This window comes from Trichogramma pretiosum, unplaced genomic scaffold (assembly GCF_000599845.2).
Source record: "Trichogramma pretiosum strain Unisexual culture from Peru unplaced genomic scaffold, Tpre_2.0 scaffold1, whole genome shotgun sequence".
Lineage (NCBI taxonomy): Eukaryota > Metazoa > Arthropoda > Insecta > Hymenoptera > Trichogrammatidae > Trichogramma > Trichogramma pretiosum.
In genome coordinates, this window is record NW_019641703.1 from 4,356,091 (window position 1) to 4,383,339 (window position 27,249).

At 43.7% G+C, this 27,249-nt stretch overlaps 1 protein-coding gene across 14 annotated transcripts in view; it reads right to left on the reverse strand.

Moving 5' to 3' along the window:
* Positions 1–27,249, reverse strand: part of LOC106656063 (rap guanine nucleotide exchange factor 2-like) — a 106,054-nt gene that overhangs the window by 20,366 nt on the left and 58,439 nt on the right. For 13 of the 14 annotated variants that reach the window (XR_002763637.1, XM_023462709.1, XM_023462712.1 and 10 more), the window contains one exon: positions 5,443–5,541. Coding sequence is in view for 13 of the 14 variants with exons in the window: in XM_023462709.1 (XP_023318477.1) it covers positions 5,443–5,541 (99 nt within the window). In the remaining variant the exon portion in view is untranslated. Of the gene's footprint in view, positions 1–5,442; positions 5,542–12,176; positions 13,436–27,249 lie in introns of those variants that run through there. The other variant, XM_023462710.1, reaches the window with a different exon arrangement.

The following is a 27,249-nucleotide window of genomic DNA, read 5'->3' on the forward strand; positions in this document are numbered from 1 at the left end:
ACGAAGACCCGACACAAACGAAATAATCAAATTTCAAGTTCAAAGAGACAGACCGAGCTCTCGAGTAAAAGAATCAACGACTGGACGTTTGGTACACTATTATCTCTCTGTGCCAAGAGCGAAGGAATATAGGAATGATTCATCGATGTCGTGTGCAGTGTATCAATGGGCGCACTGCAATTAACGCTATACGTACGCCCGAGATTTTTTTTCTCCTCCTCGCCCCCTCAACCTCGCGTGCACACGATGTACGCGCGGACTTTGAAATTTCACTCGGAGCTGCTGCTGCTGGGTAGCACGAGCTCTCGCACACATTTTCAATAGGGCGTCCGAGATTGAACTTTCGACCTTCTCGCTCGCACACTTGCTAGTAGTGGAGTCTGTGCAGCAGCTGCTGCTGCTGTTGCTGTGTATATAATATATGAGTGCGCGCGCGCGTTTATTGCCGAGCACAAGAGTGTACATAGAGAAAGAGAGAGAGAGAGAGATGCATTTCCAGCTATATACACGCATAGAAGCGAGTGAGAGCGCAGAAGGTAAAGAACTATTATATTATTATCGATCTACTAATTGCACTCGACGTTTTAATTCACTTGGCGGATATCTTCTTGGTATGTATATGATGGCAGGCAATCACGAGAGTAATAATTGATTCACAACCCAGCGACACAATTACTGTATATATACAATACTACTATGTATCGAAAAGAGAGCAATGTTTATTTTGAACTCTTATTATCAGCGTTTGATTATAATAGTTGTCATGATGGCTATTGTACACAGTATAAGCCCACCATGGTGTATGATTTTAATCACGATAAAATAAAACTTATCTTGATGGATTATATCGATATTTTGTATTGTACACGAATCGTCCTCTGTACATCGTAGTAACGAGCGGAAAAAAATACGCGTGTATCCGACATCTTTTCACACGACGTACGCTTCGATGCGTTTGTTCCTTCTTTTTTTTTATCACTCCCGTCGCCTCCTAACTCCGACCGACGTTATATATAGCTCTCGTTTATAGACGCGACACGACGAAAAACAAGGCGAATTGCACGCCGAATAGATTTAATTGACGTCCCAAGCTCGAGCAACGCCGCGTAGATATAATAGTCGCGGAGCATCTCTCTCTCTCTCTCTCTTTCGCTGGGCTGAAAAGAGACGTCTTGTTTCTTAATGAACCTCGAGCTAGCTGTGCGCGCACTTGTAAATATCAAGTACACGCTGATTACGAAAGTCTCAGCAAGGCGCGCTGAGGTACGTGTATACGTATATAATTCCAGATTTTTGCTCTAAAGCTGATTATAAATTGAAACGAACGCGGAAATCGTGAAATCATTTTGTCAAACTACGCGTGTAGTACGTCGTTTGGGCGCGTATTGTGTGTTGTTGCGCGATCTCGAGACTTTGTGAGCACCCTTCGCTGTGCGTAAAAAAAATTTTTTTTATATTTGAATACGTTGAAACTTATATAGCAGGATCACGTTTGTGAATGCCAAAACGAAAAAGTTTGAAAGCGATGGAGAATATAAAAGCTCGTTCGGTTCTTTTTTTTGTTACGTTCCATTTCTGTAAGAAATAGATACACTTGACTTTCGTTCGTGCTCTATGCGCGAGCAAAAACAAGCGGTCTAGCGTAGAGTGACGTTTTAAAGACTGTATAGTATGCACTATGGAGTTTCGAGAAAAAGCAGGAAAAACAACTAGTTCCTTGGAAATGCGTAAAAAAAAAAGAGAAGAAATACGCGAACAATACGGCGTTTTGCCTCGTGCAACGAATGTGGGCGTGAAAATTTAAAGGTATTTAAGAAGAACAAGTATATTTCTAAAAATAAACATCGCATCGAATTATTTGTTGTTCTTCGCGTGATGAATTAATCTAACGACGTGTCACGGACTAATGTATTTTCTTAGCGTTCTTTTTCTGCTTCTTCTTTTTTGCCGTTCACAGCCTTTTTGTTTGTAATGGACGATACGTCGATATATCATCTTTTCTGACTCATTCGGATGTCATTGGGCGGCTATATAGCCAATTTGATCCGCACTTATAATAACATCGAGACTGAATAATTAGTTTTTTCGGTAATGTAATGATACACCGGTGGAGGCTGAATAAAAAATTTAGCATAATTAAAATTGTCTCTTCTGCCTCGGATTACAAAAAAAAAAAATAAAATTGCAAGCGAAACGAAAAAAGGATAATCAATTAGCAGCTGCCGCCGCTGCCGCTGCTGCTGCTGAGCTTCATCAGAGGAGACCTTCGCACTCGCGCGTATAATATTGTATTAATACGAAACGCCCGAAGGGTATATAATACGCGCATTAAAAATTCAAAAAATTTTTTCATAAACAAGTTGATAATAGAACGTCATTTTAATATAACTCACACGGCGCGGCGCGCACATTATATATCCTTTACCTTGGGTGTCTGCGCGCTGCACGCATAGCTAGCTCGCTCGCGAGAGACGACGACGACGACGAGCTGAGCCGAGCCGAGCGCAATTATTAATTTTACACTGCGACGAGCATTAATAACAAACTCCCCGGCCCGACGAGACGCGAAACGTCATACATACAAAGTCAACAATGTCGAATATGCGGAAGACGACGCCGAAGTGGAGACGAAGAAAATTAAGACGGAGATTAAGAGCCGAGAGCTCGAGCCACGAAGACGAAGGTAAGGAAGTGTAATATATGAAAAAGAAGAGCGAAAACACGCGTATGATAAGATGCACGAGTGCGTGCGCGCATATTATATGTAGTATATCTATCTCTCTTGGAGTCAAACCGGCGGAATAGACGTCGTTAAAGGAGCAGCACTAGCAGCAGCAGCAACAGCAGCCATCGTAAAAGCTCTCTCACATTTACGCAGGCGTGTCTTTCTCTATTTTTTTATCGCTGTTTGCATTTTGTGTGTCGTTGAATTTTGATGAGTTCCCAGACTGCTGCTGCATGCGTGTATTACGTAGTATCGATTTTTTGCGTGTGGTCTATACAACTATATTACATACGATATACCTGTATAACGTTGAGATATGCAAAGAGGGAATTTATTTATGAATAAGAGTATTTATCTAAGGCACGAACATTATCTCACGTTTCAGCGACACTTACAAGCAGGTATATATACACGTGGAGATTGATGCAAGTGATTGCGCTCATAATCGACAGAGCCTATACGCGTATACATACGGCTCGGAGAAAATCTGTATTGAAAATGGAATATAAATATAAAAATCGATATCACTTTTCTCTGTCTCTTTCTTTCTTTTTCGTTAGCCCTCTCGCGGCTTCGTAATATGTAAACATAAATGTACGAAAACACGCAAGTCGTATATAGTATATATGTCTCTCTGCACCTCATTTATACCTATCTACTCCGAATCTTTATCGTTTCAACACGCGCTCGCGTTTCTGAGTGTGACGTTTTAATTCGATGTAACATACATATTACGATTTCATTTGTATTGCCAGATCAATAAGCTCAAACGTACATTACGTCCGCTCGGGCAAAGAAGAAAAACATCGAATCATGCGGACGCACACGGACAAAATATATATACGTAATATTATTTTGTATGGGATGGGGCGCTCCGTTATGTGTGCTGCGTGCCGCATATTACGCCCATATATCATTTATAATATAATACTTATATGTCCGTCCGTGTGTGTGTGTGTACCGGCTGAAAAGAGATGCACCGAGCATCGTAAAGAGCGCGCGCACCTGTGACTTCTTATACATAGGAAGGTGCGCTGTGGCATCCGTTTTGCCTTTGCCATGCCTGTCAGGGCTTATGGGTCGAGGCACGAGCGCGGAACACTGTATACGTATATACGACGATATGTGGCCCCCTCAACGCACTTTCCGGTCTTTATAGTACCTATTATACCGTTGCTGTTATCATTATTGTTCCTTCTTCTTTAATTTTTCCTCTTCGTTTTTCGATCAAACGATCATCGTGACTAAGAGAGTTCAACGTTTCTGGTAATTTCATTGCCAACATTTTTTTTTTATTTTGATCTTTACGCATTCTCCACGAAACAAGTGATTGCATAATTTTTTTTTCTCGCTTATGGAATATATATAACTATGATTTCTTTTTTTTTGTACCTTTCAATATATATCTCATATGAATATTAATCAGAGTGGATGGGGCGCGAAGAGTTACCTAACGCTTAATCGCACGCATTTACTCAATATATTCTCTTTAAACGCTCATGACCGCAGAGTATACATATACGAGGCAGGGTATATGGATTTTGCAAGCGAAACAACTTTACGCTCCGTTGAAGATGCGGTGTTCGATTGCAAGGACATCATCATCGCCGTGGACCGGCCAACGAAGTAGGTTTATATATAAGTAATAAGTTGTTGATTTTCTTTTATACATTATCCGAACGATGTACACAGGCACACACAAACACACACGCTCAAAATAAACTTGTTATAATACCATATCTCGGAGAGCTGGAGATTAAAAAATTAAATTGTAATACACCCATTTGCATAATCTTTGGAAAAAGTCTTTATAAGCGACCAACACTGAAACGCACGTAACGTGTTTTTCTCAAGCTCGCGCGCACGTTTTAGACGCTCAGCTAATACGTACGTACATTATAGGTTTTCAGGTTTTTGTATCTAAGGTGTGCGCGTATATATATAGATGCGCAGCTGCGTCTCAATAACACGGGCTCTGATGTATCAAGGGAATCACGAGCTAAGGTGTGCAGGTGATAGCGAACCCTCTCGGAATATTGAACTCTCTCTCTCTCTCTCTGCTATGTAATATGTATTGAGTATCAGCTCCGAGTAAGGTGAAATTCGAGCGGACAGGTAACGAGAGTCAAGTGCAAAGAAATATGTAAAATATTCAAGTATATATAACGAAAAAAAAAAAGAAGAAGCGAGAAGAAAAAAGCCAAACTCCATCGGGGCGAGCTTGGATGCACATCGCCAAGAAAAACGCGCTCATGCGAAAAGAGTGAGCCCGTGTAGAGATAGGGCAGAGAAGACACGAGAGAGAGAATGACGTGCTGCTGCACAGCTGATCAATAAAAAAAAATGTATATAAAGAAATAAAACGTGAAATTGGACGGAGATTTTTGTATTTTTCGTTTCTGTTTTGTTCTTATACTCGTTGGATGGTTTTTCGCAGACCGCAGCGAAAAATCAGTCGGTCCTTCTCTCGCTCTCTCTCCCGGGGGGATTAAGAGAAGCAGCGCGGCGTCTCGTACGGAACCCGAAAGCAATCCCCGGTCCAATAGATACAAACTGATTCATTATCCTGGGCTGCCAGGGAGATTTGGCTCACACTGCAGAAATGCCACGTAAGTAGACAAACACACACTCGCGCACATACGGAGTCAGTCTTGCACTGCAAGCCAGAGAGGATAAAAGCGCCTCGTCCGCAGAGAAAGAGAAAGAGCTCGACTTACCGTATCCTCGAAGACCAAGTTGACTTGTCGATGGTCGCTGATAGGATGAGCCTGCGGAGGTCGATGCATTCTGCCGCTGTGTACTTCCGGATAGTCGATCTGTGCGAGACAGAAAAAACAACAACATCGTAAAATACTCCTTGTTCCTTTTTTCGAAGCATCGAAAGATAATATACTTTTTTTAACAGGATAAACATCTATATATTTGCATAATACGTTAAACGTTTCGTTTAACTGAATCGTTATAATAAAAAAAAATCGAATTGTTTTATAACTATAAGAAAAGGGACGTATCAGCAAAAAAATTCAAGCTTGAAATGGTTCAATTTCCTCTCTCCAAATCACACGAGAGAATCATTCGCACGGTACGCGCGCCTATCTATAAATAACTGCGCGGGGAAAAGGATTTGACAAAGGAAATCCTTATCATAAATCAACAGACAATTTTTCGATTTGAGAGAATAAAAAAAAAAAAAAAACGCGTATAGTCTATACGATAACGAGTGTCTGTATGTGCGCGCGGCAGCGCGACAACTCAAGTGTAACGAGAGAGATGCATTTATCAAACGATGGAACCCATTGACACGTCGTAGTCGTCGTCGAGTCGGAGTCGTCGAGAGGTCTGTTTTTCACGAAAAATGTCATACTTCTTGCCTCTTTTTCTCCGTCTGTCTCTCGCATCGGATCTTTTTTTTTTCAACCGTATAAATATGTGCCAACGAGATAATACAGTTTTAACGAGAAATACGTATATACACGTTTACTTCTTGCTCTCTTTTTTTGCGCGTGCGCCGGCGATGCGATGTCAAAACTAATATCGCAACTCTCGGTCCGCCAGCCACAACTGCGTACGGCGGGGCGAATGGAATTCGTCTCTTCGCGGTTGTCAGCGCGCGCGCTCACAAAAATATTGCGAGCTCCTGTTTTTTGTAACGAACACGAAGAAAAGTGTCGTTATGTTGTGTTTTTATTTTTTTTTGTAGGATAGCTCCCCTCTCTTCCCCCCCAACAGGCGTATTATAACACTGCTAATGCTGTATGTATGCGCGTATAATATACGATGGTATAGTCATGCGCGCACGACCACTGCTGCGCGTGTATATCGCGAGTATAAATACGAAAAAAAGTAGAGAGAAAGAGAAAGAGAGAGAGAAAAATGAGGGAAGCCAAGAGTGACGAGTCGCGTCGCAGGAACTCGTGGGCCGGACTTCCGGCTGATACACTGATTCACGCGAATGATTCTCTCTTTCTTTTTCCACTGCTCGTACTATACTAGTGCAAATGTCTGTTGCTGCTGCTCCATCCTTTATACGTATTATACACGCGCCTTTGTAAATGTGTCGTAGAAAATTCGTGTAGCGAACGAATTTTTTCGTTTACTTCTTTCCTGCACGGCGCGGAGACTGTGTGCATTATAGCAGGCAGTAAAGACATTTTGACGTAATACGGTACACGCACATGGCCGACTTTTAAATGGAAAAAATTTGTACTCAATTTTTTTCGGTTTTTTAAATTTGATAAATGGCAGAGCCGCGTGTAAATGCGATTTACGATTACCCCCCCTGTGTACGAGCTGGGATATGTATTGGCGGAAGAAGAGATCGCACACGCGCTGTCAATAATACATGTCGCTGCACGCGAACGAAAATCAAAATAAAAAAAAAAAAAAAAAAACGCTTGACACTCGCGCTCCGTTATTGTGGGAGTGACGCTCGTCGTCGAGTATTCCGAATATAAAACGCGCTGCGTCGTGGTCGATTTTGCACAAAGCTCTCGTTGTTTATTCAGCGTAAACAATTGAAATTCCCGTACGATGTGCCGATTATCGGGCTCTCCACGACTATACATGTGTATTACGATAAAGATTGAATTTTGCGTGCAACTTTTTATTTTCATTTCCCACCGTCCGATCGCTTTATGTCACATATATTGCAGGGACAAAAAAAATGTATGAACTTATATATAAAGACACTGACGCTCGCTCTCAGCAATGATTGAAAAAAAAAAAAATTAAATCGGTCGCACGCTGCGTTATATATATTACGCGTATTACATACGACGTTGCGCTAAATAATTATTATGCCAAGTCGACGCAACCGATTCCGCGCGCGCGCGCGTAATGAAAATGTATAGAAAACAATACGAACATTACGTGTACATAACAAAACGTATAGTAGTCGTCGTCGTCGTCGTCGTCGAGTGCGTTCTATATATCGAGATCGAAAAATGTCGTGCGTATTGCAGGTAGTCTAGTGTGTGCGCGGTCGACTCTTGAATTGTATAACGTTCGATTGCACTACATATGCCACGATGTGATGTGTGTATATCACGCCCGTCCTTGTTTTATGAACTCTTTCGTATCGTTTTGTTTCTCCTATCAATTTTTTTTTACATTTATCTACGTCCACGCATATCCGCGCGGATATTTTTCACAATTCACTTCTTCTTTTTTTTCATCTCTCGCTCGGCAGCTTTATGTATAATAATGCGGCATTAATCATGTAAGGTTTTTCATTATGATGCATGTGCACGCGCATATATCTTCGAGAATAAGTAATGATTGTCTCGGGCCGCGCGGAGAGCTCGTCATCGATGCGCAGAAAAGAGTTTTTCGCTGAAACCGTCGCCGATATGCGTATGTATCCGCGAAATGAATCATCGCTGATCGCTCGCGATCGTTCGCCCGCGAGCATGTATGTGCCGCGCGCATTATACATTAACGCAGAGATATCGCGTGTGCTCTGCTCACTGCACCGCACCGAACGTATAGTATACACCCATTCATTCTTGTAATATACACTTTGAAAAGTGAAAAGGCTGCCGATGCCGCTGCCGTATACGTATCGCGTAAGTAGGGTACGTATGCACCAATTTCCAATATTATCGGAGCCCGTGAGAAAATATTGCGCAAGACGAAAAAATCGTTACTATCGGAGAGAGGAACGAGAGCGAGCGAGCTTTACGCTGTGCATGCAGCACAGCATAAAAAGGAGGGAAAATAAAAAGAAGAAGATAAATAATAACAATAATGATGAAAGAGCCAAAGCCTCGTATACGTTTATAATATGCAGAGCGAACGGTAGCGACTACTGCAGCACACACCACTGCGATATGTACCTGTTGTTGGCCATTCGTTAAACCGAACGACCTTGGCCTTGTGTACGAATACGCGCGGCCACGACGTCGACGTCGTGTAGCAACTATATATATGCAGATATGTGCTATACATGCAGCAGCAGCAGCGGAGTTTTATGAATATCAAAGGTGTGCACGTACGTGAGAGAGCACGTGTGTGTATATACAATTTATTATCAGCGAAATATGCCAAAAATTTCTCTCGCTCTCGTATGTTATACGAACCGCGCGGCGAGAACGAAATTATTTTTCAATAAAGCGCCCGCGAGGATCGAAACCTTGATTTTGATTGTTTCTTTAAACAAATCGAGTCTTTCTCTCTCTCTCTGCGTGTGTGGAGGGGTGTACGGATATAATTTCGACGCGTATACGTTAATACACCGAATATATCGATATAATACGAAAATATTTACTCCTTTCTCCGCGCGCGCGGCCACGGGCATACCTTGAAATTCCATCTCTTTAGGCGCTATATACTCCGTTTCTCTTTCTTATTTTTAAATGCCTCGAAGGCAATGTAATCTCTATACTACTACTGCTATACAGCACGCGTATACGCGGATTATACGCACCATACTCGCGACGTATAAATATACGCGGACTCGCGCAAAAAAATTCTACAACGCGCGGCGCGGCCTGCTTTTCGCCTCAACGCCAAGTATATAAAGATTTAGAAAGTCGCGGCGCAGACTTTCGGAGGTATTTACCCATATATTATTGCGCTGCGCGCGGACGTACAAATTTAACGATTTGTACAATGAGCGTTATTATTGGCACGTTATTAAGGCTCGTTATATATGCGTGCGTGTGATAGCTACAGCAGCTTGGGGAATAACCGGAGCTTTTTAAGCTGCATCTGTTGTCTCGATAATATGACTGCATCGTTAATTTTTAGGTAGACGGTAGCGTACATTTTTTTATTTATTTATTTCGAGCGTCGCGACGACAGGGGCTTAGTGCGCGGCATTTTTTTCGTGTGTACTTTTTCGAAAAGTCATTGAAACGCGCGCGCGCGCGTGAGCGGTATTTTTGCGAAGACAGCTCAGAGTCATGACACCTCGGTCATAATGTTTACGATCAAACTTTGGAAACACCTGAAGCGTCAAAAAAAAAACATTTTTTTTTTCCACAATAAGCTGCGTCCAGAATATATCGTATATCAACGATTACAGGAGAAACACAAATGAAATATAACGCGAGCTCGACGAATCGACGACGATCGGCAGCTCGTGCCTTGTCGAGCAGTGCATGAAATATACAATATACAACGCAGGCACACACAGGTATTTTACGAGGTTCGCAGTTGTATATATAAAGCGATTATCGTTATATAGAAAACGAGTGCGAGCAAGCGGAGAGCTAAATCGATGTGTCGTTAAAATATTATTATTAACTCCGCGAGAGAGAGAGAGAGAGGCTAAAAATAAGACTCTCCACGCGCGGGGTCTTAACTCCGTCTAGCCTGCATTATAAGAGGTCGCGCGTCTGCTGCGCGAATATATCCGTAAAGTACGTGCACACATACACATGTACCATATATGGGCTATTCCACAACAGGTGTTGCAAGCCCAAAAAATGAAGTTGAAAGTAACCATTTACTCTTCAAGAACACAATGAAAAATGAAAATCCTGAAGGGCACAGCCCCCTAGGTCCAACCCTTATGGATCTACAGGGGCTCAAAGTTGGATTTTCATGGTATGAGGATATTCTGCTTCTTACTCTGCTTTTCTGGGGGGACATAAGAAAAAATTTTTAAACCATGTTTTTTTATGTAAAATTTGATGTAGAATTCAAATCTGTACTCAGATGAGACATTAATAAACTCAAAACCCCTTGAAATAGAAAGTATGGTGTAATAGGACATAAATGTCAAAAAAAAAATATGTTCGTATACCTCAAATCAGCCCATATTGTAATATGTTCATCGATACACCAAAATACAACTTCTGATAAAGTTTGGTAACTGAGTCTCCATTACAGATCATTATGTAGCTGTTGAAAGCCCAAAAAACATGGTTTTTTCCTCATTTTCCATGTTTTTTGCCTCTTCGCTAGCTACCAAATTGTCTGTAATGGAGACTCAGTTACCAAACTTTATCAGAAGTTGTATTTTGGTGTATCGATGAACATATTACAATATGGGCTGATTTGAGGTATACGAACATATTTTTTTTTTGACATTTATGTCCTATTACACCATACTTTCTATTTCAAGGGGTTTTGAGGTTATTAATGTCTCATCTGAGTACAGATTTGAATTCTACATCAAATTTTACATAAAAAAACATGGTTTAAAAATTTTTTCTTATGTCCCCCAGAAAAGCAGAGTAAGAAACAGAATATCCTCAAACCATGAAAATCCAACTTTGAGCCCCTGTAGATCCATGAGGATTGGACCTAGGGGGCTGTGCTCTTCAGGATTTTCATTTTTCATTGTGTTCTTGAAGAGTAAATGGTTACTTTCAACTTCATTTTTTGGGCCTGCAACACCTGTTGTGGAATAGCCCATATACGAGCAGTCCTCTAACGACTCGCCAATTTTAACAATTTCGGTTTCGCTGCAAGTGCAATAATACACCACCACCGCGCTGCCGCGGAGAGTAGGAATTATTAACTCGCTGATGATTATTTCGCCGTGTGTACAATTATACTCGGTCGTATATTTGTGAAACCGTTGTTTTTTTTAGTTTCTTTTATGAATCCTCGAACGACCGAGTCATTGCGAATTAAAAACTTGACTCGTGCGGAGCCAATCAAAATGAAACCTGCAGCGTAAAAACGAGACAATATAATAATCTTAATGAGCGAGCTGTTGCAGAGCTTTTCACTCGAAAGTTTCGCTTTTTCTTTTCAGCTCTCTTCGAAAACTTGAATAATTTTTTCTCGTTTTTTTTTTTTTGCTTATCTTATCGCGAATGTGCCATGTTTATACTTTGATCTTCCGAAACTCTCTCGGACTCGCAAGAAGAATACTGTATAGCTTGCGGATATCAGCTGGTCAGAATAACGATAACAGCATATGATTTTTCTTCTGCACGCGCGCGCTCTAGCTTCGATATTATGTGTAACCGAAAAAAAACACAGCAAATTTCTCATCCGAATAATCGGATCATACATGGCTGCAACAAAATATACAAAAAAAACTTCTCCCATATCTCATACTTCGTCGTTCGTTTATGAAAATCCAATGAAAGTGGCAGCAGCGAGCAAAGGTCGACCTAATACAGAGCCCAGCACCCGTCCCATATAGATGGAAGGAAAGTTCCAATAACCCATTAATTACGCAAAATTATTTCCGTCTATATCGGGAGGCACGTATACGTATACGACAGGACGTAGAGACCTCACCCTTTCGGGGGCTCGATAAGGTACAAAATTTTATTTGCGGGTTATATATAGGCACGCGCGCAGTCGTATTTCTATTGTATACATATACATAGCAGACGCTATTTGCTGCGATCGCTCGCATACTCGATAACAATAACAATAACAACTCGCGCACACATTGTACTATATACTACTACACGAGGCATTCTGTACTGCTACTATATCTCGAACTGCGCTCGTACGCGTGTGCGTGTGTTTATGACATGTTTACCTCGGAAGAGGTCGTCGACACGATGGACTGCGTGTTGGGCGTACCGGGCCAGCTTCTCGATACCGATCTGCCCCTGAGCTTGCGCCGTCGCACCACTTGCGGCGGATACTGCTGCTGCTGGTTCTTCTGGCTGCGGTGCAGATCGCTGCGGGAGCGCGCGGAGACGTTGCCACCGACGCCGCGTACCAGAGTAGCGGCGTCGTTGTTTTTCTTGTGGCGGTGCTTGATCATGTCAATTGACAACGATAACGATTCTCTGTATGGCGACGAGAGAAGATCCGAGAATCGCGCGAAATTATAATCGAACGAAGCTCGACATGCTGCTGCAGCTGCGACTCCACGCGGCGCCCGATTGCAGTTACAGGCGAAGGAGAGCTTTTTTTCGGCTTCTGCAACTTGTTTTTCTTTCGGAGCTGTTGTTGGCTACTGTTATACGGCACTTATCACACGGATGAGTCAGAAAATGTCGTGTGTATGTATTGCACGAGCAAATAGTTTGTGTGCGAGCACAGCTGCTTTCTGCTGATTTCTGCTACTGCTGTGTGTAGCAATCAAAGCGCCAATGTATAATGAAACGCCGCTTGATAAGGCTAATTTGTTGCGGGTATTCCGAAACGCACAGTAGCACAGGCACACACACACACGTATATTATACACAACAGCACGGCAAACACTATATATTATGAGCACTCTTATCTCGTAACGAACAATTATTATTGAACACTTGACGTATGCTCACTAGAACTCAACACGCACACAAACACAGTCACACGGCTCTTGAATTATATATGGCACTTTCTCGCTATGCGAAGAGATTATATTATATATTACTTATATCCGCGTTTAGCGGGACTTAGAAGATGAAGAAGAAGAAGAAGAAGAAGAGACGACGCGCGAACTTTTCTGCAGAGACACATGCCCGACACGAGAGGTCAGTTGGCGGCGGCGGCGGTTCGCGCGCACACACTTTCGGCGAGTCCCGATACTGTACTACTACTGATGTTAACTGCTGCTGGCTGCGACGCGCTTACTCGCTCTCTGTGTGATGTGCGCGCGCCAGAGAGACGGAGTAAAATGTGCGATATATATATATTTCTCGTATACACAGACGTACACGTTCATTCGTATACATGTACTCGCGCTCGCCGGCAAAGTTGGTTGCGAAAGAGGAAGCGAGAAAGAGCAAAAGTCAGAGTGAAAGAGAGAGACGGAGAGAGAGTGAAAAAAAAAGAGAGAAAAGGAAACAAAAGCCACGATCGGCTATGTAGACGCGTTCATACCGACTTCTGTTTTCTGCTATATACTTACTCCTCTCTCGCAGTTACATATATACCGTATATATACAATATACATCTGCGCGAATCACACTTTAAGTGGGAGGATCGCGAATGGTCACGTGATCCGTAAAAGCTCGAGCACAGACGTATACACACACGGAACAATTACGCGATGCGCGTCGCGCGTAAATAGCCCAGCAAAGAGAGAGAGAAAGAGACACTTACACTCGTCGTTTACGCGTATATACGATATTTTTTGCATAGCATTAACCGTACTTACACGTGCCAAATTTCGCGCTAGCCAAAATTTTAATGTATGCGCCGATATGACGACAAATCGCGAGTGAGAAAGAATGAGAGTGTCGTCTCTTTCTCAATCTCGAGATCTCGGGGGCGGATTAGAGTACTCGAGTGTATTAGGCCATCGCGTAATACAAATACAAGCACTTTCTGCCTCGAGGGTATTTTACATGATCAGACTGTGTATGTAGTGCACCATTGTGTGCACGTGGATTCGAGTCTCGTATCTTTTTTATTTTCGCGAAATCTTGTTTACATCGAAGCGTACATACACATACGTTTGTACGTATCGAGCTCGCGGGTGTGTAATTGTTTCCGGCAATTATAGGGAAATGATACAGTTTTACGCATCGCCGAGTTTTCTGAATAAAGTAGCTGATAATACAGTACTATAATAGGATACGAGAAAAGCTTCGGTCCACGATTATTTCATTCGCCACCAGGCACGAACAGCAACGACGACGACGACGACGATACATTATATTTAAATACAGTTTTTGTCCGTTACATTGTGTCCAACTGCAATAAATTTGACGCGCGCACACAGTACTCCATACATACAGTCTCTTTCGAGCCTGCACCATATTGTCCGCAACGATATATCCGCGCGTGATTTATGCCGTAAATGCCTTTGAGAGAGGGGGAAAAAAAGTAAAAAATAAATGCGTATTCCAAAAGAGCGATGAAGTGTCAAACACTTGACGCACGATTCAAAAGCCAACGTGTAATGTACGTTGAAGCCGGTGATCGCGTTTGTCACGTTTGGCGGCGGTGGCGGATCGGTACAATGACCCGCTGCTCGCTCGTCTACTATATACACCGCGCGAAACTCGAAATTTCGACGGATCGCCGGCACACGGCGGAATGACACTGAAAAATTTGCGAGACATGTGCGCGCGCGACCGTTTATATGCAGATCTCCTGCATCGAATACGATGGGGCTGATGCGATCTCTCGTGTAGCAGTTAGGAGCGGTGTACTAGCTACTGTATACTATAAGCCTGTTGCAAGCTCGCTCGCTCTCTCTCTCCTCGTTTCTCCTCTATTTTTGTCGCCGGAAAAATGAGCAAAAAAATTATACGCACACACGGCCACGGCTGCTGCTGCAGTTCGAAGCAGAGCAAAATAAAGCAACAACGAGTGCGCGAGTCTCAAGGCCCTCTCTCGCTCGTTCAAGCTCGTGCGCATGTTATAATAAAATTGTTTCAACGCCGGAGTTGTGTGAGTATACGCAGCAGCATAGCAGCACGCACGTGTTAAATTTGCGCGCGCGCGCATCGTCTCCTACGGTGGGTTATTTTCGAATCTCCGAAGACGACGACGACGAAGACCCCCAGCTTCGTATGGTTTTTATTTCAGAGTGAACGCGTGCTCGCGTACGTTACGAACGCGCACACGGATACATCGCCCACGAGAGTGTACACATATTGCGAGCATGTATGTACGGACGCGAGAGGCGAAGTCGTTATAATATCGATCGATCGGTTTAATATGCAGCCGAGTATAGTCGCGGTTGAAAAGAAGAAGAAGAAGCAAAAAAAAACGTTAAGAGACAACGATTTGAAATGCAAATCTCGACGCGAATTCAAACGAGCTACATATACGTACATATAATACGAAGCGAATAAAAGATGTCTCATTATCAGAGAGAGAGAGAGAGAGACGCGAGCGCCGGGGCCGGTCGTCCGGTCTTCTTCGTCGTTGCGAAGCGGAGCATGATGCGGCGATAACTCACACTATATGTACGTATGAGTATATATTGTATGTAATAATGCATATAATACGGAAACACGCCTCGTACTATACGAAGCCGAGGCAGAGCGATGTATCATATAGTGCGCGCGATCCGAAGAATCGAAAACTTTTTTTTTGTTTCGTTTTCACGCGTTCGTGCTATACAAAACGATAAGGGATTATTAAAATTTAATGAAAAGACCTCGCTTTCTCCGTGATATACATTTTCGTCGTATACTTTCGCTGCTCGAACTCTTAAAAAAAAAAAATTAAAAAAACCGATTATTTGGTGGATGCAGATCAGAATGCGCTTCGACGCACTTTTTTTCGTGTGATTATACAAATTATCTTCTTTGATCGACATCGACGACTGAAATCAATCTCTAATTTCCCGGCTAGTTTTCGAAATTCATAAAATGAACTTCGAATCACCGATCACTTTGGTATAAGCGACGGTGGATGGCTGCGCGCACGCGTTTACACTCTACGTATTAGAAAGTAATGCCTACGTATGCGGCATGTGCGTCCTGGTCATTACTTTCCAATAGTCAGTGCGGGTTACCAAGTCGCAGCGTGAACAAGTTAGAAAGATCGAATCGTTCGCAGTCAGTGATTTTTGTGAAAAAAAGTGAATATTATTTTAAATTGTGAGCGACTGGATGTTGTTTCTGTGAGTACGCATAAAAATGGCCAATCCAGAAACGCAGTTAGAAAGACTGAAGAGGTCACGAGAAAATTTCAACTTGCAGCGCGAAGACGAGCGACGTCATTTTCTCGAACGAATTTCTAGCTTCATCGAACCTTGGCAGGGCTCATATCCTAATCTCCGGGATATTTTCAGTCCCGAAGAAATCGATACTCTACTCTCCGACTGCATCCGCATGAGTGGAATGATCAATGTAAGACCATTCATCGTGTTCGTGTTTGAGACAAATTACAAAGACGAGCCCGACGTCGATCAAAACGGCAAGCCATCGCCACGTCGCACCACACCACTGCATCAGGTGTTTCGACAATATGAACATTTCTTACACACTGACCTACCCGTGAAGCTGTTCGATATTTACATGAGATTCGACGTTAATTACACCGATGAATTTGGATTAACGCATTTCCACGTGGCGTGCAGGCATGGCTGCGAGTTAGTTGTCTATAAATTTCTCGAGCTCGGCCAAGTTGATCCCAATTGCCTCGTGCCAGAAACAGGTGACTCGCCACTGCACTTGGCTTTGATGTACGGAAACAGGGCAATCATCGAATTGCTGTTGAAAAGAGGTGCAAAACCGAATGCAGTCAATAAGGAAGGAGTGACCCCTTTGCACAACATATGCAAGTATCGCTGCAATAACGTCGAATTTGCGAAGATGTTATTCGAGCTCGAAAAATACCGCGCACATGAATGGAAAATTGCTCGCTTCTTCGTCTCGAAACAATACCATCCAGTGCAGGTCAACGCTCAGGACAGGTCGGGTAAGACACCATTGCACTTTGCTCTGTTTTATGGCTACAGACGCATGATCGATTTGCTGCTGAGAAGAGGCGCCAATCCAAATATAGCCGATAAGAAGGGATTGACTCCTCTGCACTTTACTTGCAGTCAGTACCACCTTCAAACTGATTTGGTGGAGGCCGTGGACATATTTTTCAGAATCAACGACGAAATCCAGCAGACGGTTCAGATCAACGCTCAGGACAAGTTGGGTCGAACAGCCCTACATTATGCTCTGGTTGGCCCCAACGATAGTTTGGTCGAGCTGCTGCTGAGAAGAGGCGTCGATCCAAATCTGGCCACTGAGGAGGGATCGACACCTTTGCACTGTATTTGCAATAAATTCAACGCTGCACTTGAATTGGCGGGGCTATTCTTCAGAATCAACAACGAAATCCAGCAAACGGTTCAGATCGACGCTCGAGACAAGTTGGGTGGGACGCCGTTACACGTGGCTGTGCACTGGGGCTCTAAAAACTATACTCGACTGTTGTTGCGAATCGGCGCCGATCCTAACTTGGCCAAAAAGGATGGATCCACGCCCCTCCACATTATTTGCGAGGGTAAATACGACAATGACGAATTGGCGAAGATGTTATTCGAGCTCAGCGACGAAAAATACCATCCAGTGCAGATCGACGCGCGAAACAAGTTGGGAAACACGCCCCTACACTTGGCTCTCCAGAAAGGACACAAAAGGTTGGTGAAGTTGCTGCTGAGAGGAGGCTCAGATCCATATTTGACCAATGCAGAGGGATTGACATTTTTACACATCATTTGCAAGCTTTACTCGGGTGATGATATGGCGAAGATTTTATTTGAGATCTGCGACGAGAGACATCAAACGTTGCTAGTCGATGTTCTTGACAAGGAAGGCCGGACACCTCTTCAATTGGCCGTGACGAGTCTGAAACCGGCTATGGTCGATTTACTCTTGAATCGTGGTGCCGATCTGTCAAACTTCGTTTTTCCCACTAAGGCTGATTTCTACCAGAGCGTCAAAATTCCCAACACAAGGCAAACAATCGAATCTAAATTGAAAGTAACATCGGGCATTCTGGGCGTCATGGAGAACCTAGAGAAGGGAGGAGTCGTATTGGATTTAAGCGATGCCTTGTTGACCATGCTGCTTTTAGCTACAGACGGATTTTTCGAGATGAAGGTGAAATTCGACAAATGTTGGCTCGAGGACGAAAATTTCGCGAGCGAGTCGAAAAAGTTGATGATAACACCGAGCACGTCGTTCTACGACTTTGTTCGGCTGTCGCCTGAAAAAGCGGATAGAAGACTCACTTGTGCCGACTACTTTAGGTTTTTACAAAAGCATTATAATCAAAAAGAGCGTCGTAATCATTTTTTGCAGAGTATTATTCAGACTTGTACTGTGTATCTGTGCGAGAAACTAGTGAGAAGATTTTTCCTGAACTGGGCACTGGATTGTTTTATGGAGCTGATACATAACCGACTGCCAATTCTTTGCTGTGAAAAGATCGTCGACAATTTGATGAACAGAGATTTATATAAAATTTGCGTAGCGACTAACGGCCCAAGCTCCCAAAATAGCGATAAACATGATTTTATTTTTTTTTTTCGTGCCTAGTGTTATTTAATGTAGCATGATTTCCAAATCATTCAAATAAATAAATAAAATAAAAAAATGAATCATTAAAATTTTTTCAAAATCATTTGTATAAAAAGAGCTGCCAAAACGAAGCGAGCGAGCAGACTCTCGACCTACAATTATCGAGCTTTCACGGATGCACTGTACCCTTCCAAACAAGTCACATTAAAAGTTTCACGTCGACGAAATAACTCAATTGTCATCGGGCGTTTTCATTTTTCAAAAACTCATCGTCGCGAGCGTGACTTCTCGGTATCGTATCCATAACTCGCGCCGATCATATCCGACGCGAAAACACGACTCGACTCCGGCTAACAAACATCGCTTTATCGGGCCGTAATAGCCAATATAATATAGCAGTTGTTCTCCGTAACGAGCTTCGTGTTATTTCTCGGGGCTTTTTCGCGGCGCGCTCGCCCGTCCGCACGGCTAATTAATTATCGATAATCGAATATCCCATATTATATAAATCTGCTGCTGCTGCGAAAGTCGAGCTCGTTAGGCAAACACGCGGCTACCGAATGATGATTTCCGCCGCGTATATAATACGTATAGATATATACACGATGACATGGGATATAGAAAGACTATATGTAACTTTTTTGGGCGTACGATATAGCATGCCTGGTCGGTGTCGAAGCAATTAGAAGTCGAAAAGATAGTACGGCTACGGTCTTTTTATACGGTCTTGTTTGTTTTGACAATTCTTTTTTCGGTATCCGCATCGTACTAGTGAGATGGATCGCTTATGGTCGCGAATAACACGTATATTCGTTTGTAAGTTGTGAGAAGCTTCAGAAAATCATCGGCTGTACATTCGTCAAACAACGTGACGATTAGGCTTCTCGTATAATGGATTAATATCCAATAGACGAAATCGACGCGTTCTCAAATCGGAGTCCGAAACTAGAAAGTCAAAGTCGATAAAGCAGAATGTACGTAATATATAAGCATCGGAAAGCACTCGAGCTACTCCGCGTCTACGCAAGATCGGAATTGCCATTACTAACGGCATATACTCATTTTCCGAGCGGTTATCTACTTTATCGACGCGACGACGACGACGACGACGAGATTTTCCGCAACCTCGAGAGCGCTTTCTCTCTCGAGACTAATATAATAGAAGTCGAAAAGTTTTGTATTATAAAAGCTGGCCAATTGTACGAGCACAAGCTCGATCGATCGCTCATTAAACGCCACCCACCGCCGCAGCGTATAAACAGCCTCGGCGATAAATTATAAAGTTTTTCGAGCGTCGCGCGATCGAGACTACTACTCGCGACGCTTCTGATTTCCGCAACGCGCACACGACAACACTGCACTTGTCCTTATCTGGGCTCCTTTCTGTCGCCGTTACACTTATATAGCAGCAGCAGCAGCAGTAGTATAAGTAGTGGTGGTAGTATTTCTTGCGCCTCGCGCGTTGAACGAGCGGGAATATCTGCCGCTGCTTCTTCGTAAAGCACACACACACACACACACACACACATATACGCACACGAGTACACGTGCACTTGCGAGTAATTTATAAGAGATAGGATTACGCGACCAATGATTCACGCTTGATTCCGATTTCATTTGTTCGCGTCGCACTCGGACACACACACACGCTTACGATACATACATATCGAGCGATCGTTACATCCGAGAAGGCGAAATAATTTAGCGTGCAATTATCGATGAGTAGTATGTGCGCACGCCGTTTCCGTAAACTAATACAGTACGCGATATAGAATTCGAGCTCGACAGCAGCTGCTTAACGACGTACGATGAAATTGAAAAGTCATCTATGTAAGCTTTTCTATGTATAGCCGGCAAATACAAATATTTATTTATTACGCATGCCTACGTCGAATGCAACAATTTTGGGAAATGTACACACAACTATGTATGTGTATGTGCATTCAAAGTTTCGAGTACGTTTGTGTACGTAAGTATACTACGGCGTTTATACATGCACACACTGCTTTTCTTCAAAAAGCTACGCGAGCGAAACATTATAATAGTGTATGTGTATACACGAACGCGCCTAGATTCGTTTGCGCGCGATCAAGATAAATACTCCGGAGAAGTGTGTGTATGCATGTGTATATAATATTTTACACTCGAAACTGCAGCTTTATATGTATACGTATGCCTGGAAAAACCGAGAGTCAGTGAGGAAAAACAGACGCTCGCGATAAATGTTACAATATGCACGCAGCGGCGCCGGTGAACTGCATAATGAGCCCGCGAGTAAAATGTAGCCAGCATCGCGAGGAGCCTCCGACAAGTAGAAAACTGCCACGAACAACGAGCGCATGTTTCAACGCGATTATTGCACGGAGACATGATAGACGATCGCCGGGCTAATGTAATTTTGTTTTTTATTCTCTTCTTCTTTATTTCTTCATCGCGGACTGGCACGCAGGTCTATTATTGGTGAAATTTTAAGAGTGTAGCGCGCGCGCGCGGGAAAAATGAAAAATCGCCGCGTCGCGAGCGGTGATTTACGAGACACTCGCGCGAAATTCTTTGCTCGCGTACGTATATATTACAGAGGGGGTGCAAAAGCTCGGCAGCGACGAATTTTGTCGCCTCTTAATGCTATTTATTCATGATTCTCTCTCGGTTCTCGCTGTACACACAATGATGAATGCGAAAAAAGGCCTCGAGCGCCAGACGATAATTGTTGTTGTTTGTTTTTTTTTTCGAGGGTATGCCTGGAATCGCCTGTGTATGTGTGCGGAGTATACGTTTTTTAAAAAATTTAACGAGCGATGTAGACTACATACATAGCGCGACTATGTATATACGTGCACTGCTCGAGAGAGAGAGAGCAGACTCTCCCGGGTTCGTCGTCGAGTGGCGCGCAGATGCTCTACGATTAAAGTACAAAGCCAAACGAAGTGATTCCGCTCTGAATAGACAAGCCGAGTCGAGTGTTCTCTCTTTCTCTCTCTCTCACTCGCTCGTTGACATGGCGGCAGTGGCAGCAACGCAACCCGGAATTAATTATTCAATGATGTTGCTTGTTCGGACCCGATTGAATGGCCAAGGCAAAAAAAAAGGCTCAATCAACGGTAATAAAACTTCCTCTTGCACCACTGCGTATGTACGTGTGTGCATATTTATTCAAAGACTCGAACGCACTCGAGAATACAGTGTACACACGCGCAAAGGGTACATAAGTAAGTACGCGACGAGAGCGCGCGCGCGCGTTTGTTGGATAATAAAGACGCTCGCACACACACACTGCACGATCGCATAAGCGCAGCACATTCCGCATGCTGCGAAAGGTAAATTGAAAAGATCGTTACCCGATCTAATCTGTCTGCTGCTGCTACAGTTACTCATTGCAGAAGAGAAAAGAGCATGGATAATATGCCGAGATATGAATCTGCTTTGTGCGCGAAATTAAACGAGAAAGAGAGAGAGAGAGGAAAGAAAAATCAGCTAATTCGTTTAAGCATAGACTTTTTTTCTTGTCCTACCAACTTCGAAGTTTAATGGCTCGTGAGCAACAACTTATAACTTTGCTCGTCAAAAGTATATCCCTCCTCAACAGCACAATAGCAGCCGCTCGGAATATATATATACGCGTGTACGCGTATAAACGCGTCGAGCTTTGAGCTTTCGGTACGTTGGCGTTCATCCCGCAAGCTTACACGCAAGGGCAATGACGTTAATATTCGTCGAATTTACATAAACGAGCCTCGACCCCGCAACGACGCGGCAACTATATATACGCGGCGAGATCGTCCGTGAGCGGCGCGGCAGCGCCAAAGCGTACAGAGGGATGCGGAGGAGGATATATATCTCCTTGGAAAATGCAAATTCCCGTCGACGAGGTCCTTTGTGCCCGCGTCTACCGCAGCAGCAGACACCTTGTGTGCGCCGAGCGTCGCGCGTCAACGTCAAAATACCTTATCGCAAACTTGTACGCTGTACTAGATCGCGTCACGTCGAAATACTCCCGAAACACGGAGCTAAAGGATGCACCTCGAGCTGCCGAGTCTCGAGTCTCGGTGTATAGCGAAAAGAAACTACGACGACGACGACGACGACGAGAATCGTCACGTGTTGGCTAGGAAAATTTGCACGCGATACGGTCACGTTTTCGGTTGCGTACGCCGTACGTATATAATAACCCGAGCGAGCGATTAAAATCGTGTGCGTATGCGCCAAGTGCAGCACGACTGCCTGCCTGTCTGTGCCATTGACGTATTACACGCGGATAATTTAAGCGGCTTTAATGGCCAGCACGTTACGAACCGAGTCTTGTGCACATCGGGTGAAAATGTGACGATGTTGGGAAATGACGACGATAATCGTATTGAAAAAGGGATGATCGTTTTATGATTTTTAAACGACGATAACGAAAAATGAAAGCGTTTTTCGCAACTGCGTGTGTGTCCAGCTCGGAAGCTCGCAATTTTCCACGCGTGAGAACAAAAGAAAAATAAACTGTGCTCGTGCAGATATTAATATTATAATAAGATGAGCAGTAGTTATACGCGTCGGAGAGCTGCACCCGCGCACATGAATGGAAAATTGCTCGCTTCTTCGTCTCGAAACGCGCGCCAAACAAGCCATTGTACTTTTAGCTGCATATTGTATAATATATAGCTTGCGCTCGATGCTGCAAGGTGAAAAGATAAACGAAAATTGACAGCGAGCGAGTTTGTTCCCTGTAATAGGGAATTACACGGTCAGTAATTGAGGTGCCTTCGTGTGCAGTCACGTTTATTATGATGAGTAAAATTAATAAACGTACACATTGAGACATATTGAAAATAAAGAGTTAATTTTTTATGCTTCTCCGAAGGCAACCAAAACGCATCGAATCGAATAATGAAAAAAAAGAAAGGAAAGAAAAGCGTATAATCGAGATTAGTCCTGCGAGCATCCAGAGCTATATCTGCTTGCAATACCCCACATACGTACGCGCGAGTCTTGAAAATTGTCACACATTCCTCGCACGTAGATCATTAAAAACGTACACAATGAGCTGCTGGTGGCTCCGAGCTCGCGCGCGTCTTGCAATTTTAACGCGACACGACAGCAGCATCGGCACCAGCACCAGCAATGGTAGCAGTAGTGCACAGTCCTACTCTCGCTCATCATCATCAACATACCTATATATAATAATATAATAGAGTGCATCTCGCGTGCATCGATGCATCCAATCTCTCTCGGTTCGCACACGTATACGTGTAGCGCGTCGCGTTATATAAGAGAATGAAAATATAGCCTGCTCTCTGCACTATCTCGTCTGTGCAGCTACACAACTATCGAGGCACTCTTCTACGTACATATATAACACAGACGCAAACACACGCACACACATACATCGGAGCAATCAGGCGATATCTCTGCCTATACTCTCGTGCTGCTGGTGCTACAGCAGCAGCAGCAGCATCATCGCATTGACTTTCGCTACTCTCGTGCGACTGGTCAGAAAATTAGGTTGAGAAAATACTACCATAGTTGTTCACCGCACACGATGGAGGCATATTACGTTGTCGAGAAGAAGAGCTGCACTGGCTGTGTTACATGCGATATATCCCTACTATGCGACTGCGGCAGCGAAAGAAGTGTGTCATTCGAAACGTCATATATCGGCTACGCTATACCGCGCTCATCTGGGATTGATATTATCGATTTTTGCATCCACGCGAGATAGGTATGCGTACCTTATAATCGTACCAATCGTACAACCACGAAAATATTCACGAAAACTCGGTCGTCGTGATTATTATTATTATTTTTTTTTTTCATTTATAGCTATGATACAAATTCTTGCACCGTATAAAACAGCTGCTGCTGCTGTGGTTCCGCTGGCGCAAAACAATAAGATAAAAAGCATGGCCGCGGCAGCACTCGTCAGTCATCGGTCGGTATATACACAGGCTGTACCGTAGCACGAGGCAGGCGCGCGCGCGCATCAAAAGAAAGTCACCGCGCGAGGATCGACCTAGTCCGTATAATATTCATCGCGTTGATATATACAGGTATAGGACGGTACCGGAGCTCGAGTAAATTAAACGCAGGTATGCACTCGACTTTCATCCCTCTCGCTGCAGCCGTTGCAACTGCTGCTGCTGCTGCTGCTGCAGCCTTTCGCGCGTATTTACTACTATATACCATGCTACACAGCTGGTACTGATGCACAGCGCCGCGGAGGAGGAGGGACTTGAGGTTGCGGCCACTAGAGGCCAGCAGCTACCTGCCACACAGCAGCAGCAGCAGCAACAGCCTATACAGCCTCAGAGTAAGTCTCTCTGGCCTCTCTGCCTCTCTTGGGCCAAGCGCGAAGTTCGTTCTCTTTCATATGTATGCGTATCACACAGACTCGCACACACACACACACACAAGCATAAACTGTAACGAAGGCGCCAGCGCCTGGAATATGGCATACTAATGCACTCGCCAGTATGTACACAAACATCGCTAACTCATTGTACTATTGCAGCAACAGCAGCGTATGCATGTGCATACGTATGGATGTAAACGACTTCGCGCGCTGCTCTACTTTTCAATCGTTACTCTCAATCTTCTTCTATACATAGACGCGCACGCATATATACATACTCGCAACGAAACGGAATGCTAGGTATATATTACACACACGTACGTATATACTATCAACATACTATCAACGATCCGCGAGAGCTTCGAGAGCTAGGCCAGAAGGGCAGATCCTTCTGGCGCGCGCTTCGCACACGCGTTTACATGCATCGAGTGCATTATATCGATTAAGCGTCGCAGGGCTCGTCGCGGCTGACAACATGACAACAGACAACTGCTGCTGCTGCTGCAGTCCAGGATTAGTATAGTTAGTGAACTATATAATATAACTCTGCGCAGGCAGGCCGCGCTCATACGTGTATTATACGAGCCATCGCAGGTCCTTAATTGACAGGTCGTAGTGCTGCAGCTTTATCGCGAGCTGAGCTTTAACTCAAATCGATTTCGATCGCGCATCGCAAGCCTTACTTTTTTTCTGCCACCTCGTTCGAAGTACATAAGTATACGGAGAAAAGTAGCTGCACTCGAAAGCACGGCGATCGATCGAGATCCATCGATCGATGCGAATCACTTCATCTGCGACAGGATTAAAATCTTAATGAGCAAACAAATGTGGGTATCTTGCGATTGTACACATATGTGTATCAACAAAGATTCGACGTATCGCCGCTTGGGAGCGTAGACAACGTATTATACTTTCCATAAACGAATGAGTGAAGTATGCGTATATGAGCGTAGGCAACAAATTATACTTTCCATACAGTGACACATCGTAGCACTTGATGGAATTTCTCAGTATCTAGGTTGAAAGACAAATTTAACTAATAGCAGCTAATTCGCCAGGATGTCTTTTTCTGCGGTCCCACAAATACCGATACGAGAGGGGATCCAGACAAATTTTATAAAGTTTGAAGGTTTCGTTGAAGCGAATTTGAAACGTACCTTTCTTCAGCTGATTGTATTGAGTAATTTAGAGATTTTATAATAAAGATAACACTCTGAAACGTATCGTTGTGTGCTTCTCGAAGGTGTAGCGGTAGTTCAGAAATATAGAATAATATAGAAAAAATAGCTGCACTCGAAAGCGCGTAGAAATTAAATAAGCCCGGCGATCGATCGATGAGTATTTATGCCCGCATTCGTGATGGTATTGAACGTTTAGTGCGCAGATTTAAACGTAGTTTTCGATTGCATACGTGTGTGTAGTAGCGAAGACATTCATTAACGTACCTATTAGTTAGACTTGTCGCCGCTTGGGGGCGCACACACTAAATTGTACTCTCCGTAAACGAATAAGTAAAGTAAATAGAATATGATGTTCTAATCGAGGATTAATACAGTCATCATTCTCGTTAAGTGTGAAATGTTGAGCGGCTAACTTGGCCTGAGATGATTTGGAAAAATAAATAAGCCAGATTGATTTCGCGTTTCGGTACGCCGTCGCGATTGACAGTACACGACTGCGACGACGGCGATGGTTCGGCGCGGGCTTTTTGGCAAATAGAAATAAATGTGCGCGCCGAGCGCAGACGGATACACCCGCATAGACTACAGCGAGGTAGGTACAGTACAGAGATACAAAAATATATGACTGGGGCGTTGACGGGCGTGTTGCCGTTTCGCATGTTTACTCGGCGCACACGCGAGGGTTGCAGCAGCGCGCGGCACTCAATCTATAACATTTTTTTACTCTCCCTTTCGCTCTTTTTTTTTGCAGCAACAACAATAAAAAAAAAGAGGGAAAATCAAATAGTCCGTATGTTTTATTCCTTGTACAAACTTTGTATACGTGCTCTGCTCGGCGCGTCTGCGTTTTCTTTTCAATTGTTGATTTAATCGCCACGCGATAAATGCCCTGTCTCTTTCTCTCTGCTGCTGCTTTTTGCCATCGACAAACAGCCAGACAGGGAGCGCAGACAGAGACCGTGCGTGTAACAGGTACAATATTCGTCTTTGTTGAAGTGCGCGCGCGGCAAAATATAACGCGCGCTACGTATGTATAGGGTTTGTGTGCGTATTGCGCGCGGTTGAAAATAGAGGAAAAAAATATCGTATATTGCGCGTCGTGCGAATGGGACGATAACGAATGGTCGTTAGGGTTTAGCGGTGCGCCGGTGACAAATTGAGGTATATATAAAAAGA